This window comes from Podarcis melisellensis, assembly GCF_964234715.1.
Source record: "Podarcis melisellensis genome assembly, chromosome: 2".
NCBI lineage: Eukaryota > Metazoa > Chordata > Lepidosauria > Squamata > Lacertidae > Podarcis > Podarcis melisellensis.
This window is the reverse complement of record NC_138529.1, coordinates 99,135,608-99,156,986: the sequence shown is the minus strand read 5'-3', so window position 1 is coordinate 99,156,986 and position 21,379 is coordinate 99,135,608. Positions and strand designations below refer to the sequence as shown.

At 43.4% G+C, this 21,379-nt stretch overlaps 3 protein-coding genes across 4 annotated transcripts in view; 2 read left to right on the top strand and 1 right to left on the bottom strand.

Moving 5' to 3' along the window:
• ATXN7 (ataxin 7) overlaps positions 1–9,897 on the top strand; it is a 94,579-nt gene extending 84,682 nt beyond the window's left edge. For both annotated transcript variants that reach the window (XM_081901635.1, XM_081901636.1), the window contains 4 exons: positions 632–830; positions 1,537–1,658; positions 2,406–3,351; positions 5,659–9,897. In XM_081901635.1, coding sequence (XP_081757761.1) covers positions 632–830; positions 1,537–1,658; positions 2,406–3,351; positions 5,659–5,676 — 1,285 coding nt within the window. In that variant the 3' untranslated portion in view covers positions 5,677–9,897. The remainder of the gene's footprint in view (positions 1–631; positions 831–1,536; positions 1,659–2,405; positions 3,352–5,658) is intronic.
• The window catches only part of LOC309365078 (uncharacterized protein C3orf49), a 160,329-nt gene that overhangs the window by 106,860 nt on the left and 32,090 nt on the right, over positions 1–21,379 (top strand). The gene's annotated exons all lie outside the window — the stretch shown is intronic.
• PSMD6 (proteasome 26S subunit, non-ATPase 6) lies at positions 13,000–21,367 on the bottom strand. Its single transcript, XM_081899300.1, has 8 exons — positions 21,107–21,367; positions 18,508–18,713; positions 17,783–17,928; positions 16,762–16,981; positions 16,561–16,669; positions 15,626–15,794; positions 13,873–13,950; positions 13,000–13,315 (listed from the first exon to the last, which is right to left on the bottom strand). Exons 1-8 carry the CDS (start codon positions 21,249–21,251, stop codon positions 13,219–13,221), a joined length of 1,170 nt encoding a protein of 389 aa, XP_081755426.1. The 5' UTR covers positions 21,252–21,367; the 3' UTR covers positions 13,000–13,218.

The following is a 21,379-nucleotide window of genomic DNA, read 5'->3' as shown; positions in this document are numbered from 1 at the left end:
CCTGAGGCCTTGTCTACTCTCAAACCACTACACCAGCCTTTCCTAGCCTGCTGCCCTCCAGATATTGTTGGATTACTGCCCCTATCATCTCTGGCCACTATCCATGCTGTCTGGTACTGATGATAATTGTTGTCCATAACATCTGAGGGTACCAGGTTGGGGGAGGCTGAATTTACACCAACTCTCAGTTCATCAGAGTGCTTGAAGCCTTTGACTGCCAGAAAGGTTAGGAAAGAGAGAGAGAACATGTGGATCTCCCTCTGTTTCCTGTTCTTCTTACGCTGCTTATCATCAACCTCTTAGTGAAGTGCTTATTGCTTACTTTTGACACTGCTGTGGGATTGGTCTGCCAATTCATTGTGCCATTTTGCGTATATAATATAGGAGGCAGTGGGAATGCGGGAGGCAGTGGGAATGCGGGAGGCAGTGGAAGACAGAAGTGCCTGGCGTGCTCTGGTCCATGGGGTCACGAAGAGTCGGACACGACTAAACGACTAAACAACAACAAATATAGGAATAAGTCCTATGCTCTAAATCTAAGACCTTTGTTCTATAAAAATGCTTTAATACATTTTTAAGCCAAGTTATAAAACATTCGTTGGTATTGAACTGTGATTCCTCTTTTGTGAAGGCCTCCTGGCTGCCCAGCCCAACAAAGTGGGAATGCCCCGAATGAATCTCCATCGGTCCATGAATCTCCACATGCTCCCTTACCTGCAGCTGAGCCAGCATCTCGGTTATCCAGCGATGAGGGAGAATGTGATGAAAAAGAAGAGCCTGTTGAAAAACTGGATTGTCTTTATTCAGATCATCATCCTCAACCAGCTGCTGTACGTTTCCCAGTTTATATTTCCCTTGCTTGGTGTTTTAAACGTGTGTATAAGCAGCAATACTTCATGTTCTCTAGAGGAAGGAGCATTCAGATGTAGCTGTGGGTCTAGATACAGAATACTGCTGAATACTAAATCACTGGGGTTGGTTGCAATCGCTGTGGTAGGCATTACAGTGGTACCTCAGGTTACATACGCTTCAGGTTACAGACTCTCCTAAGTTCGGGTTAAGAACTTTGCTTCAAGATGAGAACCGAAATCGTGCTCCAGCGGTGCGGCGGCAGCAGGAGGCCCCATTAGCTAAAGTGGTGCTTCAGGTTAAGAACAGTTTCAGGTTAAGAACGGAGCTCCAGAACGAATTAAGTACTTAACGCGAGGTACCACTGTAAATTATTCTGAGACACAAGAAGCTAGCATGGTGACAGAGAAGCTGAAAGGCTGCTTTTAGCATCAGTATTCCACAGAGAAATAAGATATTTGGGCAGGATCGACTGCTCTATAAGATATTTGGTATATTTGTTGGATTCCTTCAGATGGAAGTTCTGAGTTGTAAGAGAGCCGCAGATAATCATGAATGCTTATGATTCTTTCTATATGTTGTTTTATTGCAACTGTTTTATTTGTCTTTGCTTTATTTTATATTTGCTAATATGCAACATCTGGTTGAGAAATTTATTAAAGTAACTATCTCTCCCCCCCCCCCCAGTTTTGCACATTTGGTAGTCGACAAATTGGAAGAGGTTACTACGTGTTTGATAAGCGGTGGAACCATATTCGATGTGCACTTAATGTCATGGTGGACAAGCATCTTAATTCACAGATGTGGAAGTGAGTAGAAACAGAACAGGCTGTCATATATCTCATTGTGAAGTGGGGTGTTTTGCACACACGGGGTGAAGGAGGAAAACGTGTTTTCTTTTGCAGTTAAGGAGCGTTAACATTAAGCATCAACACATTGTCTTAGGTGTTTCTAAATTAACGGAAATGATCCATTTTCTCAGCTGAGGCATCCTTCCCAATTAATGAACTACCAGCGTAGCCTTGAGTACCCAGCACAAGAGAGGTAACACATGTATACATTGTGAGATCATTTGCCAGTTTCAGGCAGCCAACTCAGAGGTCTGAGCGAGAGAACCTTTTTGGACAGAAGAGAGCAGAAAAACCAGATTTCCTTGACAACTTCTGAATACCAGTTGCTGGAAACCGCAGGAGAGATGAATAGTGTGGTGCTCAGGCCTTCCTGCAGGTTTCCCATGGGCCTCTGGTTAGCCACTGTGAGAACAGAGTGCTGGACTAGAGGTGCCATTGGCTTGGTCCAATAGAGCTATTACCAGGTTCTTAGGAGGAGAGATTTGGACATTGCTTTCTTCAAAATCTGTTAGCTTGTGAAGCTAGGTGGACAAGGGGGATCCCTGGTATCTAATTCTGATGACCATTTGTGTAGGGCCTTTGACTCTGTGCCCACTGTGCCTTTTCAGTCTTCTTTCTGTTAAGGTAGCAGTTTTTTTTATTTGAAGTGGGCAAAATAGAATTAAGCCATGGAGCACTAACGACCTGCTTTTCCCTGCCGCCTAGGAAAATTCCTCCAGCGACAAGCAACACTACATCCTTGCGCGCTCCACACCGGACAAGCTCGACGCCTGTGTCGCAGTACGGCTCCAGCACAACAGGTTTCCTCTTGCCCGCCACAGCTATGCCCTCGCCAGCACACGTGTCTCCTTCCTGTTTATCCCTCAGTGGGAAATCGGTACCATCCCACGGGACTACGCTCAATGCCAACCCTGCAAGTTTTGGTGCAGCAGAACCTGCCTGCAGTATGCAATCAAGACAAGTGTCTACGTCCCCTTCCACACCTCCAGTGCTTTCCTCGGTACCGTCGCCTCTGTCCAGCAAACCTCAGAAATTGAAATCCAGCAAGTCTTTCAAGCCTAAGGAATCTTCTGCTAGCAGCGCCAACTGCAACAGTACCAGTAGCAACAGCAGCGGTGGCAGCTCAGGAAAGAAGCGTAAAAACAGTTCTGCGCTGCCAGCACCTTCTTCTCATTCCACAGAGTCCTTTAGGAAGAACTGTGTGGTGAACTCTGGAAACTCTGGGGCTTCTTATCACTCGCCTGGGATGTCTTCGTCCCACAGCCTCAACTGTATGACTGGTAAAGCTAACTCGGTTAGCCTCAAACATGACCAATCAGGGAGGGGCCCTCCGACTGGGAGCCCTGCAGAATCTATAAAAAGAATGAGTGTGATGGTGAACAGTGGCGATTCCACCCTGTCGTTGGGGCCGTTCATTCACCAGTCCAGCGAGCTGACGGTCAACTCGCACGGCGGGTTTTCACATTCACATCCTTCCCTAGACAAATTCATAGGAAAGAAAAGAAAGTGCTCGCCTGGTTCAAGCAGCATAAACAGCAGCAGCAAAGCAAACAAGGTTGCCAAATTGCCGCCAGTGAACAACATTCACACGAAACACGCTGGTGCAATCCCAGGGACACAAGGACTGATGAACAATTCTATCCTTCATCAGGTATGAAATCTTACTTGGGCCATATTGATATCCAGACAAGTTACTTTGACAAATTCCCATTCCGGACAGTTACTTGCCTACTGGAGGTGATTTTTTATTTTTGTCAGAGATGTTGGCGCTGGATATCTTGGGTGTGTGTATGCTTCGCTTTGCAAAATGGTTTATTATTATTATTAACTCCCTCGCCGCCATGGATGCTGTTGCTTCTTAGAAGCACAATTCCCTTTCATCTTTTGGGACTTGTTGAATTTTTAAGACATGGCACAGATTCCTTGTTGGGGGAAATAGCACGATCCAACTGGACTCACCTATATATCCTGAAGGGCTTTCCTGTTTTCAGCTATGGGAAACCAAAGACTCCTTCATGTTTGAGGATATTATTATTATTTATTAAATTTGTACAGCGGTACCTCGGGTTACATACGCTTCAGGTTACATACACTTCAGGTTACAGACTCCGCTAACCCAGAAATAATACCTCAGGTTAAGAACTTTGCTTCAGGATGAGAACAGAAATTGTGCTCCGGCAACACAGCAGCAGCAGGAGGCTCCATTAGGTAAAGTGGTGCTTCAAGTTAAAAACCGACCTTCAGGTTAAGAACCGACCTCCAGAACGAATTAAGTACTTAACCCGAGGTACCACTGTATACCACATTTCATCCAAAGATCCCAGAGCAGTTCACAAAATAAAAATAGAAAATGAGAACTCAAAATACATAATAAAGCAAAAGCAAAAACAAACCAATAAACCTTGCTTCCATAAACACATTTAAAAGGCCATAGAATAGCCAAAGGTCTGGTTATAGAAATATGTAATAAAGATAAAGATGTGTAATAAAGGCACCAGGGAAGCCTCTCTGGGGAGAGCATTCCACAAGCAGGGAACCACCACAGAAAAGGGCCATTTTTGTGTTGCTGCCCTCCTGACCTCTCATGGAAGAGGCACACAAAGAAAGGCAACAGATGATTGCAGGGTCCAGGTCAGTTCATACAGGGAGAGGTGGTCCTTGATGTTGCGTTCTTAGCCATTTAAAGCTTTATAAGTCAGAACCAGCACTTTGAATTGGTCCTGGAAACTAATCGGCAGCCAGTCAGTGCAGTCGGGCCAGGATTGATGTAATATGCTCAAACCATTTTGCCCTGGTGAGCAGCCTGGCCACTGAATTCTGCCCTAGCAGAGGCAGCCATATGTATAATGCGTTGCAGTAATCTAACCTAATGGTTATCAGAGCAGAGACAGCGCAAGTTAGACCAGGCCACCAACCGAAGCTGAGCGAAGGCACTCCGCACCACTGAGGCCACCTGAGTCGGAAGCAACAGCAAAGGATCTCGAAGTATTCCCAAGCTGTGTGCCCACTCCTTTACCAAAGGAATGTAACTCCATCAAGATCAGGCGACCTCCCACCTATCCAGTCTAGGGAACCACTCACTGACAGTGCCTCAGCCTTCTCTGGCTTGAGCTTCCGTTTGTTGGCTCTCATCCAGTCCATTCCTTCACATAGGCCATAGGCAGAAGCGGGTACCCCATGGGACTGCTTGCAAGTTGGAAGAGCTTAGTTGTGCCATTGAAAACAACTCAAACAGATAGCTTTGTGCCAGTGGGATTCAAGTCCGTTTGCCTTTCGCCAGATTGCCAGCTTGTAGCTTAAATATCACTAGTGGATCAACTAATAGTTTTGTTTTTTTTTTTTCAAATCTGCTGCACCCGCCAAGAAAAGCAGCATTGATTTATTTTATTTTTTTTAACAGGGCATAATGGGTTCCATAGTTATTTATTTGATGATTACTGGTCATCTCAGCAACCAGGGGCAGGTGCCTTGTTGCAAATGAACAAGTTGCTGATTGGAATTGACAATATTATACCACAATGAACTAAAGGGAGGATATGGGACTGGGCAGTAAAACAGAAATTCATGTTTTTTTAATCAGTAACCTTACTGAAATTTTAGAAGCCACTTCATAATTTTCAACCTTGATGACAAGTAATTGAACTTTGCCCATATACTGTGCAAAAAAGAAAAAAAAAAGGTTTTCCTTTGACGCATAAGAAAGGGAGGGGTCAAGTAGGCTTTTGCTGTTGCTGTGACAAAGAACCCTATACAGAAATATGCCTAACATGATATAGCAATAAAATGCATATAGTTTTTCCCCATCCCAAGAAAGTAGATGTTTGGTTGCTATCCTGTGCCACTGAATTTTGCCAAAGCATATTTTGGGGATCCAAGATGATATAATTGGACCTAGTTTTATCACTTAAAATATTTAATATTTATTTATCTGTTTTTCCTCTTTTCATTTGTGCGAAAGCCAAAGGCTCGTCCCTAACAGTTGACACAGACAATGCCATGGTAAGAAAAGAACTGGATTATTTTCACTACAAGCGGGGAAAAATGAATAAATCTCCATCTGGAAATCCTGGACTCCAAGATGCCTTTTGAGTTCTCCCAGCTTCCCACAGTCCTCAGGTGTGGAAATCTACTGGACTGTCACACAATCAAGGAGTTTCCCTGAAGCCATGTCTGTAGCAGCGAAGCTTGGAAATGGACTCTGGATTGCCGTTCAGCCACAGGATGTTTCCTCTCAGTGTTACCAGTGGTCTGGACAGCTTGCTACAAAAGCCCTGTGAGATTTCACTTACAGGAGTACATCACCTTGCCACTATTTGATCTAGGTTGGTTGGGCAAAGCAATGTTTGGGAAAGAACATTACTGTGGACTTGTTTTTTTCTTTTCTTCTGATAGTGTCATAGGCATAATTAACTGCCCCTTTGGCACTGTCCAGTGAAAACCCCTCACGAAGGAGGGGGCACAATGTGTTAGGCACAATAAACAGAAGAAGAAGAAGAAGACACTCTCAACAAGGGAATACGGCTTTAGTGTTTTATAGCAATGTTCCTTGATTGGAATGCAAAAATAGCACAACTTAGAAAACAAAAACGGTCTACATTTTGCCCAGCCTTTTGCAAGTAATTTGGGATAAGAAGCTGTCAGGAGTTCTAAAAAACAAACACAAAAATGTTCATGGCCATCACTGAAAAATTAAAAAAGAAGAAGCATATTTAAATAGTGAAATCACATGGTACAGAACAATTTTATGAGCATCATCTACCAAGCACAGCTGCTCAGTATTCTTCATTCATTCCAGTGGAACGTTCGTCGGGTCCTGTACAACTGCCACTGAAATGAAATAAGGTTGCACAGCGACATTGTATGGAGGAGGGCTGTGCCTGCTTGATTTTGAATAAAATTGCTTTGATCTTTTTTGGAAAAAAAATATATCCCCCCAAACCCAGATGCAAAACTCTCAAATCCAAAATGGTGAATGACCTCTAAAACTATTCCCAAAGAATATATTTCTTGACCTATACTGTATGCCATAAGCCTTTGTTGTTTTGGGTAGGTGGGTAGGGGAAACTGAAAATGCCAATCTAAGTTGGTTGTACCATCCAACCTTTTAAAAAACAGAACACAAAATAGTCCTTATAAAACTAAAATGCAAACCTTTAAAACAAAGAAATCTCACTGCTATTTTTCTTGAAAGATTTTTCCAGTAAGTTGATGCCTTGTTCACATAACCAAATTAGCATTCCGTTCAATAAAGTCCACATTCAGATTTTTTGGATGACTGCATTAAGTGCCAGTTCAAATTCTGAGCTCAGTGTTAAATGCACCCCTTATACAGCCATCTTGTGAGCAAAGGGGGAGTGTTTTAAACGCCATCCACTCCCAAGTGGTCATTCCCCTCGTTCCCATGAGTCAAAAGTGTTTTGTTTTAAAGTAATATCCTCAGAAGGGCTTTAATATTATCATTTGATCTGGATGTTTGTGACACTAGTGAATCTCGAACTACAACCTGGAATTTCTACACATTTTTTCACGTGAAAGGAAAAAAATAAAAATAAACCCCAAACCATAGGTCATAACACAGGCAGAGCTTTCCTTCAGCAAGCCCGTAGAAAGTAAATTTCTATCCATTTAAATGGGGTGTGTTTCAGATTGTGGATTCAGCCAGCCGCCTCAATGAGAATTTGCTCTTGCAATAATCAAGCGAGGCTAGATTGTCTGAGGGTGCTGACTAACTGCAGACTCTGCTGAAGCTACAGTTCTCAGCATGCTGTATTTTCACCACTTCTCAAAGTGATGGGTGCAGAATCCATTGCACCTTGGGTACCCCACCAGATCACCTAGCTCTGTTCCACTCCTGTCCTTGATAAAATGCGTGGCCAAATGGTTAGCAGTACTCATTGAGGAAGAAAGCTGATTGTCTGAATCTATCCTCAACAGGGCTTGTGCAGGAGAAGCTCTCGGTGGAATGTGTGCCTGTAGACTTCTGCCTTAAAGGGGCACCAGATCTTGCTGAGATTAGACAATCTGAGCCTTTCTAATTCACACAGCCCAGCCTCTCTCCCGACCATGGTGGTGCATTGCACATCAGGGATTCTGAAACCACCACAAGCAGCAGCTGCTTGGGTTTTGTTTTTTAAAACCTGTTGAGGTTTTCCAATTTGCTATGATTATTAAAACACAGTGAAGCAACAAGACTCTATGCAGACAACTCTAAAGCCTTGAATTCACAAAAGATCATGTGTTTGTTTTTTAAGTAAAGGAATAATATTTTGGATGGTGTTGATTATGCAAATATTTAAAAAGAGGGAGGGCTTGAACAACCCTTCAGTTTCTAGAGGATGCTATAAAATGTTAAAACCTCTTAATTGGCTTACTTGGGGCATGGGAGGAGACGACCAAAGTAATGTATCTGCTCCGCAGAGAGAAAATCGATACTGACTCCTTCCCATGTGTTGGATATTTTTGATCACAAGTGCAATTTGGTTTTGATAGATTTACCTTCGAAGGCTGACAAATTTTTCATAAGTTAAACCTTTAGTGGCTTTAAGTACTCAAAAATGTCTGTTTTATAAATATTATGTTGCTCTGAAAGCATCAAAGCAAGTCTTAGGCTCCTTAAAAGACATGCAGATCTTTGTAAAAAGTTCAGCAGTTAACCACTGTGTTTAATTTATATGAGTTGCAGCTCTGGGCCCAATTCCCACTGTGAATGTCTCCATTGCAAGCCATGTTGAAACGGGAGCTTCACACAAACACAGCCATGCTCTTGCGCAAAGCCTGCCTGATGCATTCAGTGGGGCTTATGTAAGTGACATTCCAGGATGGAATTGTGGCCTGTATCTGTCTGTTATGGCTTATAATTTTAAAACTTGCCATGAATAGAACCAGAGGACGTCTTAATTTATGCCTGCCCTCAAAGTGTAGACTTGCTTAAATATTATACAAACAATATTCCATTTTGGGGGCTTAGTAATAAATGGAATGATTGTATTTGAAGCTTTTATTGTCTGACAACATTCTTATTGTAAATAATTAAGGAAATTTCAGATTTAATTTATCTTGCAAGATTTGCAGTGGCTGGGTTGTTTCTTAGAAAGATTTTGGTATTAATTTAAGAGATACAATTTTTATAGTCTTTCCAGCTTCTCATTATGACTCCTGCAGTTTTCTTAACCTAAAATAAATAAAAAAAAATTAAAAAATGTTGCAATGATGAACAAAGAATTATACGAAAATAATGAAACCCATACTTTTGTATCTTTATTTTGGAATTTCTTGTTCTATTATAAATATTGAAGTATCCCTATTTCAGAAGACATATTTTGTTAATTGATTGTACATATTTAAATATGTATTTTTGCACAGGTCTTTTTTTCTTATATCCAGTTTTGGTACAATTGAAAATCATCTAGTATTTATTAATTAAAAAGAGAAAAGCAAATACTTTTTTTATAATTTGAAGTGGTTCACTGCCAATCCAATAGATAACATGCCTACTTTGCAGTTTTTAAGGGATGTCTCTTGTTTGGGGAGGGGGGAGGGGGAAGAGTTTTGTCTCTTTCTTTTAATGTCTTGGGAATTGCTGGATACAAACGAAGGCTCTGGCATTGCAGTCTATGCCCGCAGGCGCCACTTCTCTAAGCAGGAAGGCTGTGTGGCATTTAGATGCATATGGTTAGCCTGCTCTGGTATACACAACATTTCTTACAGTTACCTGAGTCCCAGAAGACTACCTTTTAGTTATAACACACGGCTTCTTATTCTTTTTTTTTCTTTTTCTTTTAGCATTTGTGTATGTGTGCACATGTATGTGAGTCTTTACGTGGTTTAAAAAACTAATGGAAAAACTGAAAGTGCCTGATTTATATATCTAGATTTTAAGCTTGGACTGTTTTTTAGACAGCTTCTCCTTTAAAGACTTGAATGTTCTGTTGGAAAAAAGAATTGGAGCTTGCTTTCCCCACCTACATATGACTACATATTAACGCGGGAGAGAGGATGGCGGAAGGGGCGCGGGATAAAACAAAATCAAAAGATCCGATTGAAGCGAGTCCCTAGTTCATAAATAATGCCAAGGGTTCTGGAGATACTTTTCAACAAGTAAATTTGAATATTTTCTTCTGTTGCTATCAGCTAGAACTTAAAAACGAAACAAAACAAAAACAACAACAGAATGTTGACATTATTTTGTATTACTGGGGGGGAAAGTTAGCTCTCGAAGCAATTTTACAAATTAGCAACACAAGCCACCGCCAGGCTATCCTCTGCACCAGCCTCACTGAAATGAATGGGATTTAGCAAATGCGTAACTCCCTCTTCATTCCAGTGAGGTTTGAATGAGAGCGGTTCACATAGTGTGGTTTCAACCTATCATCTTCCGGTAAGTCGTCTTCCGGCAAGAGTTGTTATTGCCAAGGATGTTTGTTTCTGTTTTGTCTTTTTGGGAAGGGGGGAATTGTACGGTGAAGGGGATTGGGCTTGAAAAGATTGTTCTGCTTTCCTTAAGCAGAAGGTCGTTTATTTTAAATGCTTTTGTGCAAAATATCCTACTTTTTATGAAAGGTGATTATTGTTATTTTTTAATGAGCACTACATAATGTCAATAAGAATGTAGGCTGCGGAAGCTTCTTGCTTTTGGAGTTGAGCCCGGCTCCATAGAAAGGGGGGGAAAAGCAATCTCCTGTGTAAAATGTGTGAATAGTTTGATAATTTGTATACATATTCAAGAGCATCTGCTCAGAGCTGAACTTTTTTCTGTTGGCTGCTGTATAGTACATGAACAAATGTCATGGGGTAGAAAAAAAATTACTTTGGATATTTAAAAGAAGAAAATAAATATATAGTCTATTTGTTTTGTAACAAGTTTCTGTAAATAAAATAATTTATACTATTTATAAGAAAAAAGTTGTGCTTTTGCTTCATGACCAGGAAATTAGCTTGTTGTATAAACAAGATGTTACTGAAACAAGGCAATAAAATTGATTAGGTTGTCTTTATGAGATGCACAATTATGTTTCTGCTTCATTACGAAGACCAGCAAAAATTAGTCGTAGCGGAAGGAAAAGATGGGCCATGTTAGCTTCTGCCAAGAACCCCAACCCATGTATGTCAGGTAGATGCACAGCAAAGCTGGCATAGTGTTCATGGCAAACTTTTTAAAGAACAGGAAGAAAGGGACACAGCTTTGGTATGGACAGTGATTCGCCTACACTGGAAGTTAAGATGATGAGTTTCTCCAGTCTCCCTTACTTTGAGTGTGTCCAGTTTCTGTTCCTACATCAGTGCTGAAACAGTGGGCTAAACAAGTATTTGGAATACCCAGGGCAGTGGCATAAGGTGAGTGAATGCTACTGCCCCTCTTGCTGGGTTCACTAAACCAGATTATGGCATATGCAGATAGAGAGAATATCTCACTGACACTGCCTGCCCTCAGTCCATCAAGGGAAGTGGTTGCCCAATTCATTTCTGCCATCCCATGTTTTAGAGGCAGTCAAGAGCAATTGGGAGCATCAACACATTTTCTAGTTTTCCATCAAGTAAAAGAGATCCTTTCTCCCACTGGCAATTGTTCTATACCAGGCACAGTGATCTTCGGCGATCACTTGTAGCCGAGTAAGATTGTCTTCCATAAACACGGTTTTAACAGTGAGTCTGTAAGTGACAGTGGAGGCCAATTCTGGATCCACACGTCCTTCCACAGTGGGGACAACATGACCAGTCCAATGAAGTTGATGTTGAAGAATCACTGCTTCAACACTGCTGATCCTTTGCTTCTTCCAGTATGCTGATATTAGTTCGCCTGTCTTCCCAAGTCATTGGAGGCAGGAGGAGCGTGGGGGTGTGGAAGGGGAGGATTGACCAGAGTTGTTGAGCTCCCACCCCTGGCTCTGGCTGGCTATCAATCAGGATCCCAAGATCAACCAGGAACCACCAATAACACCCCACGATCGACCGGTTGCACATGCCTGCTCTATACTAAAGGATTTGATAAAAGCTACGGGTTGACAAGTGAAATGGAACAAACTAAGCTGCAGAAGCCTAATCTATAGCTGCCATTTCTTATGCTGGGGCAGCTTCTTGAAAAAGTCTTGCAGAGATTTGATGTTTGTTCCTCATTTATAAATGTCTAAGGAAATGTGCTCTACATGGTTGCCTGGACAAATATCACAGGAGGGCACTGACGTTATAATTGTCTACAGCTGCTTGCTGTGTACCTTGGGAGCTGCACAAAGTGGCTTTTGTCAAACCCCGTCTTTGCATATATGATGTCAGATGTAGTATGGGTAGACATGGCTTCCCGAAACAGCCTCATGGGTTGAAGGAGTAAACATGGCAGGCTCAGATTTGGCCATAGTTTGGGCTCCACACACCTGCTGTAAACAGTACACAACATATTGTGTAGAGCTTACAGTGACAAAATGCTTGATTATTAGAAACATTCACTCTTGTCATTTAAAGGACAGCAGTGAAATGTAGAGGTTTTTTCAGTTATTACAAGGTAGGTTTTGTTTAAGGCTTAATCATAAATGCTAAGCTCATTATTGGTTCTAGAAGACCTGCTCAGGTTTCTTTACCTCCAAAGATAAAGGAAACTATGGTTAGATGGAAGCTATTGTTCACTTGCACATCAGGTTGCGAAGTGTCAGCCAACATTCCTTGGATGCCTCATGCTAGATGTACTGTCTAACTTAGTAGTTTCTCCACACCTCATCAAGGCCGTTAATGTACCTTTTAGAAGTCTGCTTTTCAATAGTCTCTTATCCTCAGTGGCCTAATGATGCTCTAATTGCTTTCTGTTCCCCTGCTTGAGCAATCCAATATTTATGATCCCATTTCATCTCTCAATAGGTTGTTGCTGCAGCCCCCAACCCAACTCTCCCTATCCAAGCAGACACTATAATCTCACACAGAAGTAATTTTGCATGGCAGCAATTTAAGCAGCACATTTACCTGTGTGGGGGGAGCTGGCCAGCTGTGTTGGATAGACTTATTGGTCAAAAGAGGGGGAGGGGGAGAATGTTAATTAACTAAATATATGCTCTCCAACAGGGAACAGGCCACCAGTAACTCAACCTTTTGGAACAAACTCTAGCACTAAAGTAAGTGGGCAACCCTCACCTGGTTCTTGGTCAGTCTCAGCCATACCCCAGGAACAAGTGTACTGTCTGCTACAAGAATGGCAAGGGGGGAGCTTTAAACCTCCCACCATGACCCCACTCAGGCCATCTGAAGCAGCAACCCTGCTGCTTTCAAATAAACCACTTTTATTAACCAAATTAAGCCCACTCAAGGAACAGGAAAATCAACTGTATTATACATTTAATAAATGAAATTGATCTGAAAACACAAACAGAACATTTATACAGTTTTGTTAACGTATGGAAGTAGCCTATAAAAAAAACCCCTTAACTACACCACGGTTCCAATTTCCTCAGCAATAAGCAGAAGTAATACCATACAGCGATGACTTCCAAAATGGTTCAGTCTCAATTACGCACTCCCCCTTTTGCTTTTTAAAAAGTTACATATTGATTACTCTAGAAAGCTTCTGCACTCTGTTTAGCAGCAAGTCTCCTTTTTTAATAGTTTCTTGATACTGCCAGTTCTTGCTGTCGGGCCTAAAGAGACAGAGAGAGAGAATTTAGTCAGGTGGTTCTCTAGCAATGACTTATCAAACAGCTCCCAAAAACTGTTTAAAGAGTTCCTCAAAATACTGAACAGGAAGCTCATTATGAGCAAAGCAGTAATGGGAGACAAAGTTTCCTGAAAGGCAGCTTGTTCATCACTACTAATCCTTCCCTGGAACACACAGGTACAGGAGAGCATGGGTGTGTTTTCAGTAGCTCAGCTGAGCAACAAGCCTGGCCAGTACTGCCTCACCCCATTTGCTGAGAGTGCATCCATGGCAGATGAGCTGATGACAGAAGGTAGAAAGTTTGGAAACACACAGTTCTATCTCTAATAAAGATACTGTTCCAGTAGAAAGAGTATTTTGAGTTGGGTGAGCAGAGCTTATCTCACCTGGCTTGGGGCAAGCTACTACCTCTCCATCTGTACAACGTATGCAATACATTTGGTTGGGCAGCAATTAAAAGGCTGCAAAGTCCTTAATGTTAAGCCTGATGTCACTACTAGTTTTTTGGTATTAGTGGGTGTGGTGTACAACATACTGTACCTGTTAGTTTCTACTATTTCATTGACTTTGTCTATTTTGCAGTGTAGTCGCCCAGCAGCAATAAATCTTGACAATTCCCTGGAGACAGAGAGAGAGAGCGTGCTTAGGACACCACCATCTGTATCTGTTGCAAAGCACCTGAAATTTCATGGTGGATGATGCAAGACTGGCATTTTTTGGTCCAGTTTGGGGTGGAAGGAAGGTTACCCTGAGGTACAAGCCTAAAATTGTGGCTTACAGCCATGCTAGCTTGATGCCAGCAGCCATCGCTTCTTGAAAGATGTTGGAAAGTGCTTCGACCAGCATAATTCTACTCTGTTTACAGCTATCAAACTAAAGAACTGCAATTAGCAAACCACAATGGGGCTAGGACTGCTTAGTGGCTGCTGCAGTGCAACTCACAGACGCTGCCGCTCTTGCAGCTTATACCTGTGTAACACTTGGGCTAGCATTTCTGGTGCAGTATGCAATGACATAAACAAATAAGATGCTGCAGCAGCATTCCTGTAATCTACAGAGCCCTCCTAGCAAGTTTTTTAGCACATCAAGGATGCACAGCAGGCCCGGATTTGATAACCGCAGGGAGTGGTGGTTCCAGCCCATAAAGGGCTTCAAATACAGCACCAGCATCTTTAACTGGGCCCAGAAGAAGCAAGTGTGTAGCTGCTGAGCACTAGCTGTACAAGCTCTTGCCTCCCTCCGTCAGCAGGAGGCGCACCAAACCACCCTGCACCAGCTGCAGCACAGCCATATTCACAGGCACACACACACACACACACACACACACACACACACACACACACACAGCATATTACAGTGGTAAAGGTAAAGGTAAAGGTACCCCTGCCCGTACGGGCCAGTCTTGACAGACTCTGGGGTTGTGCGCCCATCTCACTTAAGAGGCCAGGGGCCAGCGCTGTCCGGAGACACTTCCGGGTCACATGGCCAGTGTGACATCGCTGCTCTGGCGAGCCAGAGCTGCACACGGAAACGCCGTTTACCTTCCCGCTGGTAAGCGGTCCCTATTTATCTACTTGCACCCGAAGGTGCTTTTGAACTGCTAGGTTGGCAGGCGCTGGGACCGAGCAGCGGGAGCGCACCCCGCAGCAGGGATTCGAACCGCCGACCTTTCGATCAGCAAGTCCTAGGCGCTGAGGCTTTAACCCACAGCGCCACCTGTGTCCCTATATTACAGTGGTACCTCGGGTTAAATACTTAATTCGTTCCGGAGGTCCGTTATTAACCTGAAACTATTCTTAACCTGAAGACCACTTTATCTAATGGGGCCTCCCGCTGCTGCTGCACTGCCAGAGCATGATTTCTGTTCTCATCCTGAAGCAAAGTTCTTAACCCGAGGTACTATTTCTGGGTTAGCGGAGTCTGTAACCTGAAGCATATGTAACCCGAGGTACCATTGTACAGTTGATCTTGGGTTATAAAAGCCTCAGGAAGACTTCCAGTCTTCCTGTTCAAAAACTGAAGGGTGGAGTGCAGCTGCCACAAGCACCCCAAAGCTCTTCTGCTCAGATGATATGTGGGGGTTTGACTCTATGACCCTCGGGGTCCCTTCCAACTCTACAATTCTGTGATTCTTGCCTTACCCAACCTCTGTAAATCTTTTAATCAATGGCTCTTCCTCATAGTTTTTTTAAACAAAGATATCATCAAATGACCTATCCCCTTATCTAGTCAGGAATCAGTATAAACTGTAGAAATGCATTTAATATATATAGAGAGATATAGATATACTTACTGATCTATGAACTCTACACAGACTCCAAAAGCATCTGCCATGTAACCTAGTGTAAGCGACCTATAGGATTCTAGCAGCTGGCTGTAGGCATGGATTCTCATTTCCCGAACGTAATAGCGATAGTGGGGCGCAAACAGCCAATCTTTCTTCATCTCTTGCTCTACGGTGGCTGAAAGGGAAACATAAGAACACAAAATGAGATCTGCATCTCACAAAAGTTTTGTTCCCCCCCGGAAGGTAGTTTAACAGCATAAACCCTGTGCCACTGAATACTGTTGGACACTCAGACTCCAATCAGCTCCAGACAGCACAGCCAATGGGCAGCGATGATAAAAGATGGAATTCAACATCATCTGAAGGACATCACGCTGGCTACACCTGATGCAAAGTAGCGAGGGCAGGTTAAGCCTCTCTCGGGAGACCTGTGTACCTGCTAACATCAGCACCTGCGTTCCTGTGTGGCCAGCCCCGTAAGAAAGATTGAATACACCTAGCTTCTCTCATCCAGGAGACAACATGGGAAGCATAGTCTATTTAAAGTTGAGTGGCGAGGACCAAATCTTATTTGCGGACATTTTACTTCTGCGCTCGTGAAACACATTCCACCTTCCTTCTCATTTGTTCTGCCTGCTGAAGCAGTTACATCCTGAACCAGCTTTGGATCAGCTTTACTTACCTCCTGGAAATCTCAGCTTAATTCTTGCCCCTCCTTTAATTGAGGATGGGCCAAAAGGTTTGAGACTGCTAACCCTAGGAGATGGGGAGGGGAAGTCTTGGTGGATAGAGGGAAGTGGATGCGTGTTTTTTGTTTCTGTCTAATCCTAGGAGATGGGGGGGCCAAGTCTGGGTGGGCTGGCCGCACATGTAACCCACAAGCTGTGCGCTGCTCACCTAAGAGCCCAGTAACCCCCACAGAGCCAAAAACACTTCCTTACCCAGTGACTGGAAGAAAACTGAATACCGACATTCATAGAGTGAAAAAAGATATTGCCGGACTTTGGGTAAACTGTGCAAAACCTCCAGAATCTCTGCCCCTTTGATAACCTAAAAGAGATCAGCAAAAATCAGACATGAGAGGAATAAGGAACACAAAGCATACTCTGAAGGTTCTCTGTGGAAGTAGCTGCTTGGCGTACCTTCTCTCTAAGGTCAGGCCTGTCTAATGCAATCATGCTAACATAGACTGTGTACGTTACAAAGGTTTTGTAATCCATAAGTTCATAAGACGTAAATGTTGAAACTGTATCCAGGAAAAGCTCGGCTGCCTGCTTGAAGTCTCGAATGGCCACGCAGTAAAGACCCTGGTAGACCTTAAGACGGTTCCGACGGTCCCAATCTCCTCCTTCCTCTATTAGGCTTTTAAAAGAAAACAGGTGTGTGTGTTATTTCCCCAGCATCCTTAGCCATGAAGAAGCATTTTCAAGCATTTGCTTAACTAGCTTTATTACAGTGGTTCAAACAAAAGCTATGGGATGGTTTTGCTTTGAGACTACACTGCAACCTTTGACAAAGCGGTGTGCTGCAGGTTGCTTTCAGCTGCAGTTCTCATCAGCTGCTCTGATGTATGGCTTGATCTATGGCTCTTTTAGACAATGATCCTGCGGGATATAAATGAAGTAGTAATTCTGAATTAAAGATAACTAATTTTGCCTACTACCTTCTAAGACACTCGTAGCCCAATCCTAGGCGTGGTTCCTTGGAACCCATGTCCAACTAAGATAAATGAGGCTAACTCCCAGATAAGTGGGCATATGACTATGCATCCTATGTAAGATGATTGTGTTTGTCAACACTGACTGAATAAAAGCTACTGGTACTTTTAATTTTCATAAAAGTGTATTCTTCTGGTATATTTAACACCTTTCAGGTTCCTAAAATATTTTTTGGTTTAATAAGTATTGTGTATTTCGATTTCCCCAACATGCTGTTTAAAAAAATATGAAATGAAGTATCCAATCCTTTTAAGGATCATCATGTTTCTGAAAATTCTGAATTTCATGCCACACTTCATCTAAAGTATACACTCCCTACTACATAAAGAAGCCATTTCCTAGCAACCAGACTACATCTTCAGAACCTGTATTACTGTTAAGCGAGAGACTAATGCTTTGCACTTCAAGGTAGCAGCAGCAACAACAACAACAACAGAAATGGTACCTTTTTGCTTTTTCAGTGTTCCGGGTGATGAGGTCATTGTCCATATAAAACAGGCCAATTCGGAGGAGATAGAACACAATATCCAGCCGATGTCCTAGAGCCACAGTTTTGTCATATGTCTTCCGAAAGGCAGTCAGAGCAGCTTCCTGACAAGACAGCATTTGCTTAAGTTAGATGCTGCAGATTTGACGCTCTGGAGAACAGATCTGTAATTTGCTAACAGGTACCCCCTGCCCCATCCGAGGTTCTGCACTACGTTCCCCCACTGATTGAAGGAAAGCAGGTATGTATGAGGAGCATGACCCTTTCAGCTAACAAATAACAGAGATAAGGAGTGCATTGGCATGTAACAATAAGCCACAGTTTCTGGCTAACCATGGTTTACTACAAATGAGCAGGAAGCAGAAGTGGGGCTGTGCTCACTGACCCCACTCCCAGTATTTCTCTAGCTACATCTTCAGGCCTTCTCACACTGAGGGGAACTCCATGCATGCAATTGAATGTGCTCAGAATCCTCCACACAGCTGAGAAAACTGATCAAACGGGGTTCCTGATCACCGAGCACACAAAGAGATCCTCTTCAAATCAACCTGTTCAATGCACAAAGGTCAATGGGAATGGCAGGGCCAACGCATGCCCACTCCCACCCCATGTTCTGAGAATGTGGAGGCAAATGCCCAGAAAGTGCTTTACACACATTTTATTTTATGTAAAAAAATAAATACCTTGTCCCCGATTCGGCAGAGATATTCAGCTTTGGCCATCATGGCATCACGGATTTCACTTTCCCCCAAGTTCTTCTCTGCATCTTCCAGCTGCTCATCAAGGCGTTTCAACTCCTCCTCATTTGCCTTCTTCATCTTATTCAAGAGGTCTGTATCTACCTGCCAATCAAGTGACTTGCAGAGGGATTCGTAATACGGAGCCATGTCTGTGGACGACAACAACACAACCATTTGAACAATTAGCCTTGCCAAAATCATATCTTAGAAGATACAACAGCAAAAAGTTCAGAAGAAATTAACATTGCTTTGTTCCCTCACATAAGCAGAAAACCAGCATGAGGCAGAGATTAGAAGTGTTTGGCCTGAGACTGGGGAGGCCTAAATTCAAATCCTCACTCAAGCAAAAAATGCAACCTTGGACCAGCTCACACTCATTCTCAGCCCAACCTGCCTCGTGGCGTTTTTGCGAGGATAAAACCAGGAAAATCATAGTGTATGCTTTTTAAAAGTGAGAGTGCATTCAATAATGGCACACTCCTACACTGAAATCTTAAATGGCTCCCTGCAATCCACTATCTCTGGATCCATCCAAGAGTACCACATTGAGCTGCTTAGGCCACTTCTTCATAACATGTGCTTTATTATTATTATTATTATTATTATTATTATTATTATTATTATTTCTACCCCACCCATCTGGCTGGGTTTCCCCAGCCACTCTGGGCGGCTTTCAACAGAACATTAAAAACAGAATAAAACTTCGTCATTAAAAACTTCCCTAAACAGGGCTGCCTTCAGAGGTCTTCTAAAAGTCAGATAGTTATTTCCTTGACATCTGATGGGAGGGCGTTTCACAGGGCGGGCGCCACAACTGAGAAGGCCCTCTGCCTGGGCGAGGGAACCGCCAGAAGGCCCTTGGCACTGGACCTCAGTATCCGGGCTGAACGATGGGGATGGAGACGCTCCTTCAGGTATACTGGGCCGAGGCAGTTTAGGGCTTTAACACTGTGAATTGTGCTCAGAAACGTCCTGGGAGCCAATGTAGGTCTTTCAGGACCGCTGATATATGGTCTCAGCAGCCACTCCTAGTCACCAATCTAGCTGCCGCATGCTGGATTAGTTGCAGTTTCTGGGTCACCTTCAAAGGAGCCCCACGTAGAGCGCATTGCAGTAGTCCAAGCGGGAGATAACTAGAGCATGCACCAAAAAGGGGGGGGGGAGAGGACGGAACCCTGAGGCACCCCACAAGTGAGAGCCCAGGGGTCTGAACACTCATCCGCCAACACCACTTTTTGGACACGGCCCAGGAGAAAGGAGCAGAACCACTGTATAACAGTGCCCCCAGCTCCTCTAGACGGTCCAGAAGGAGGTCAGGATCGGTGGTATCAAAAGCCGCTGAGAGATCCAGCAGAACTAGGTAAAGTAAAGGCACATGTCAAAAATTTTATTCATTTTGAATCCAGATTTGAAAGAAAATCCATACAATTGCAACAACTGTCTATTTGCCTAACCTAGCACAGCAGTGGGGAGATTTCAGGCTTGCCGAATCTATGTTTGTTTATTTTTTTACTAGAACCCCCAAATTAACCAGAGAGAGAGATTCTAAAGACATACATTATCAAAGTCTACTGATCCCAAGATTTGCCCTGAGTACCACAACACCTCCAGGATATTGGAGAGCGTGTCATTCTGCTGTTGCCATTGTTCAACAAATGGGAGTCAGAAACCCTTACAGGTGTACTGCACATCACCCAGAGATCTACTAGCAATGCCCACCCCTTACCTAATCTTATCTTCCAAACACAAGATCTCTGAAATGATGTGTTCTTACACAATGGAGGTCATAGTGGAACCTAAATGCTACTGGAATATTTTACTCACAGTCCCCAGTATGGCTAAAGAGATTCTGAAACACTCCCTGAAGATGTACATACTATAAATGACAACAACAACAAGTGATTTTCAGTTATACACATTTCAATAGTTTTACAGCCATTTTAACATTTCAGAACCCGACTTCCTTCCTCCTCTTTCTGCGGTTCCTGAAATTTATATTTATCATTTGCTGCATATTCTAAATCAACTTACCATTTCATTCATCTAATTTATTTATTGACTCTTGCGAAACTGCAGGTTATTACAATGATCCTGCCAACGTCCTTATCTATTTACAATTTATCCAACAAACCATTTCCATTCTTTTATTTTTATTTTTTTTTTAAAAAAGCTTCTTGTCGCGATATCTTATTTTCCCAGTAAGTTCCGCTCGCCATTTCTGCATAGTCAGCGAGCTTCTGTATCTAATCTTTCTTTCGTCGGGACTCCTCCTTTCCTTCCCATTCTTGGGGCAAATAACATTCATGCCGCAGTAGTTCTATACATGAATAAATCCCTATACCTTTTAGGGAATTTCTACCCCAATCATTCCCAGGAGGACAATTAAAGTTTAATGGCTTTTTAAATGTTGTTCCCCACCCCCGCATGTTTCTAAGCTGCCCTTTGTTTCCAGATCTGCGAGCCGCCTTGAGCCCCCGTCACGGAAAAGGCGGGGTAGCAGACGCCTGACTCCTCAGAGCCGAGGCGGCCTCCCCTCACTCACCGTGTTCGCGGATGGCGGCCATGAGCTCCTGGCGCACGGCCGGGTCGGGGCGCTTGGGCTGGAGGCTGAGGAGGAAGCGCAGCTGGGCGATGCGGAGGTCGGGGTTCTTGGGGAGGCCCTCCTCCTCCAGGTTCTCCAGAGGCATCTCGGCGGCGGGGGGGGGACGGACCCGGCAGCTGGGCGAGGACAGGAGCTCGGTCGGCCGGCGGGCGAGCGAGAGAGGGAGGCAGCGGCGGAGTGACTCAGCCCGTCACCCGGAACCGGAAGCAGCCG

Coding starts and splice junctions, on each gene's coding strand:
- PSMD6 (XM_081899300.1), bottom strand. CDS start 21,251: ATGCCTCTGGAGAACCTGGAGGAGGAGGGCCTCCCCAAGAACCCCGAC. Junction 18,714..21,106: donor GGCCGCCATCCGCGAACACG/GTGAGTGAGGGG, acceptor TGTCGTCCACAG/ACATGGCTCCGTATTACGAA. Junction 15,795..16,560: donor AGTTTTCTTCCAGTCACTGG/GTAAGGAAGTGT, acceptor TTTCCCTTTCAG/CCACCGTAGAGCAAGAGATG.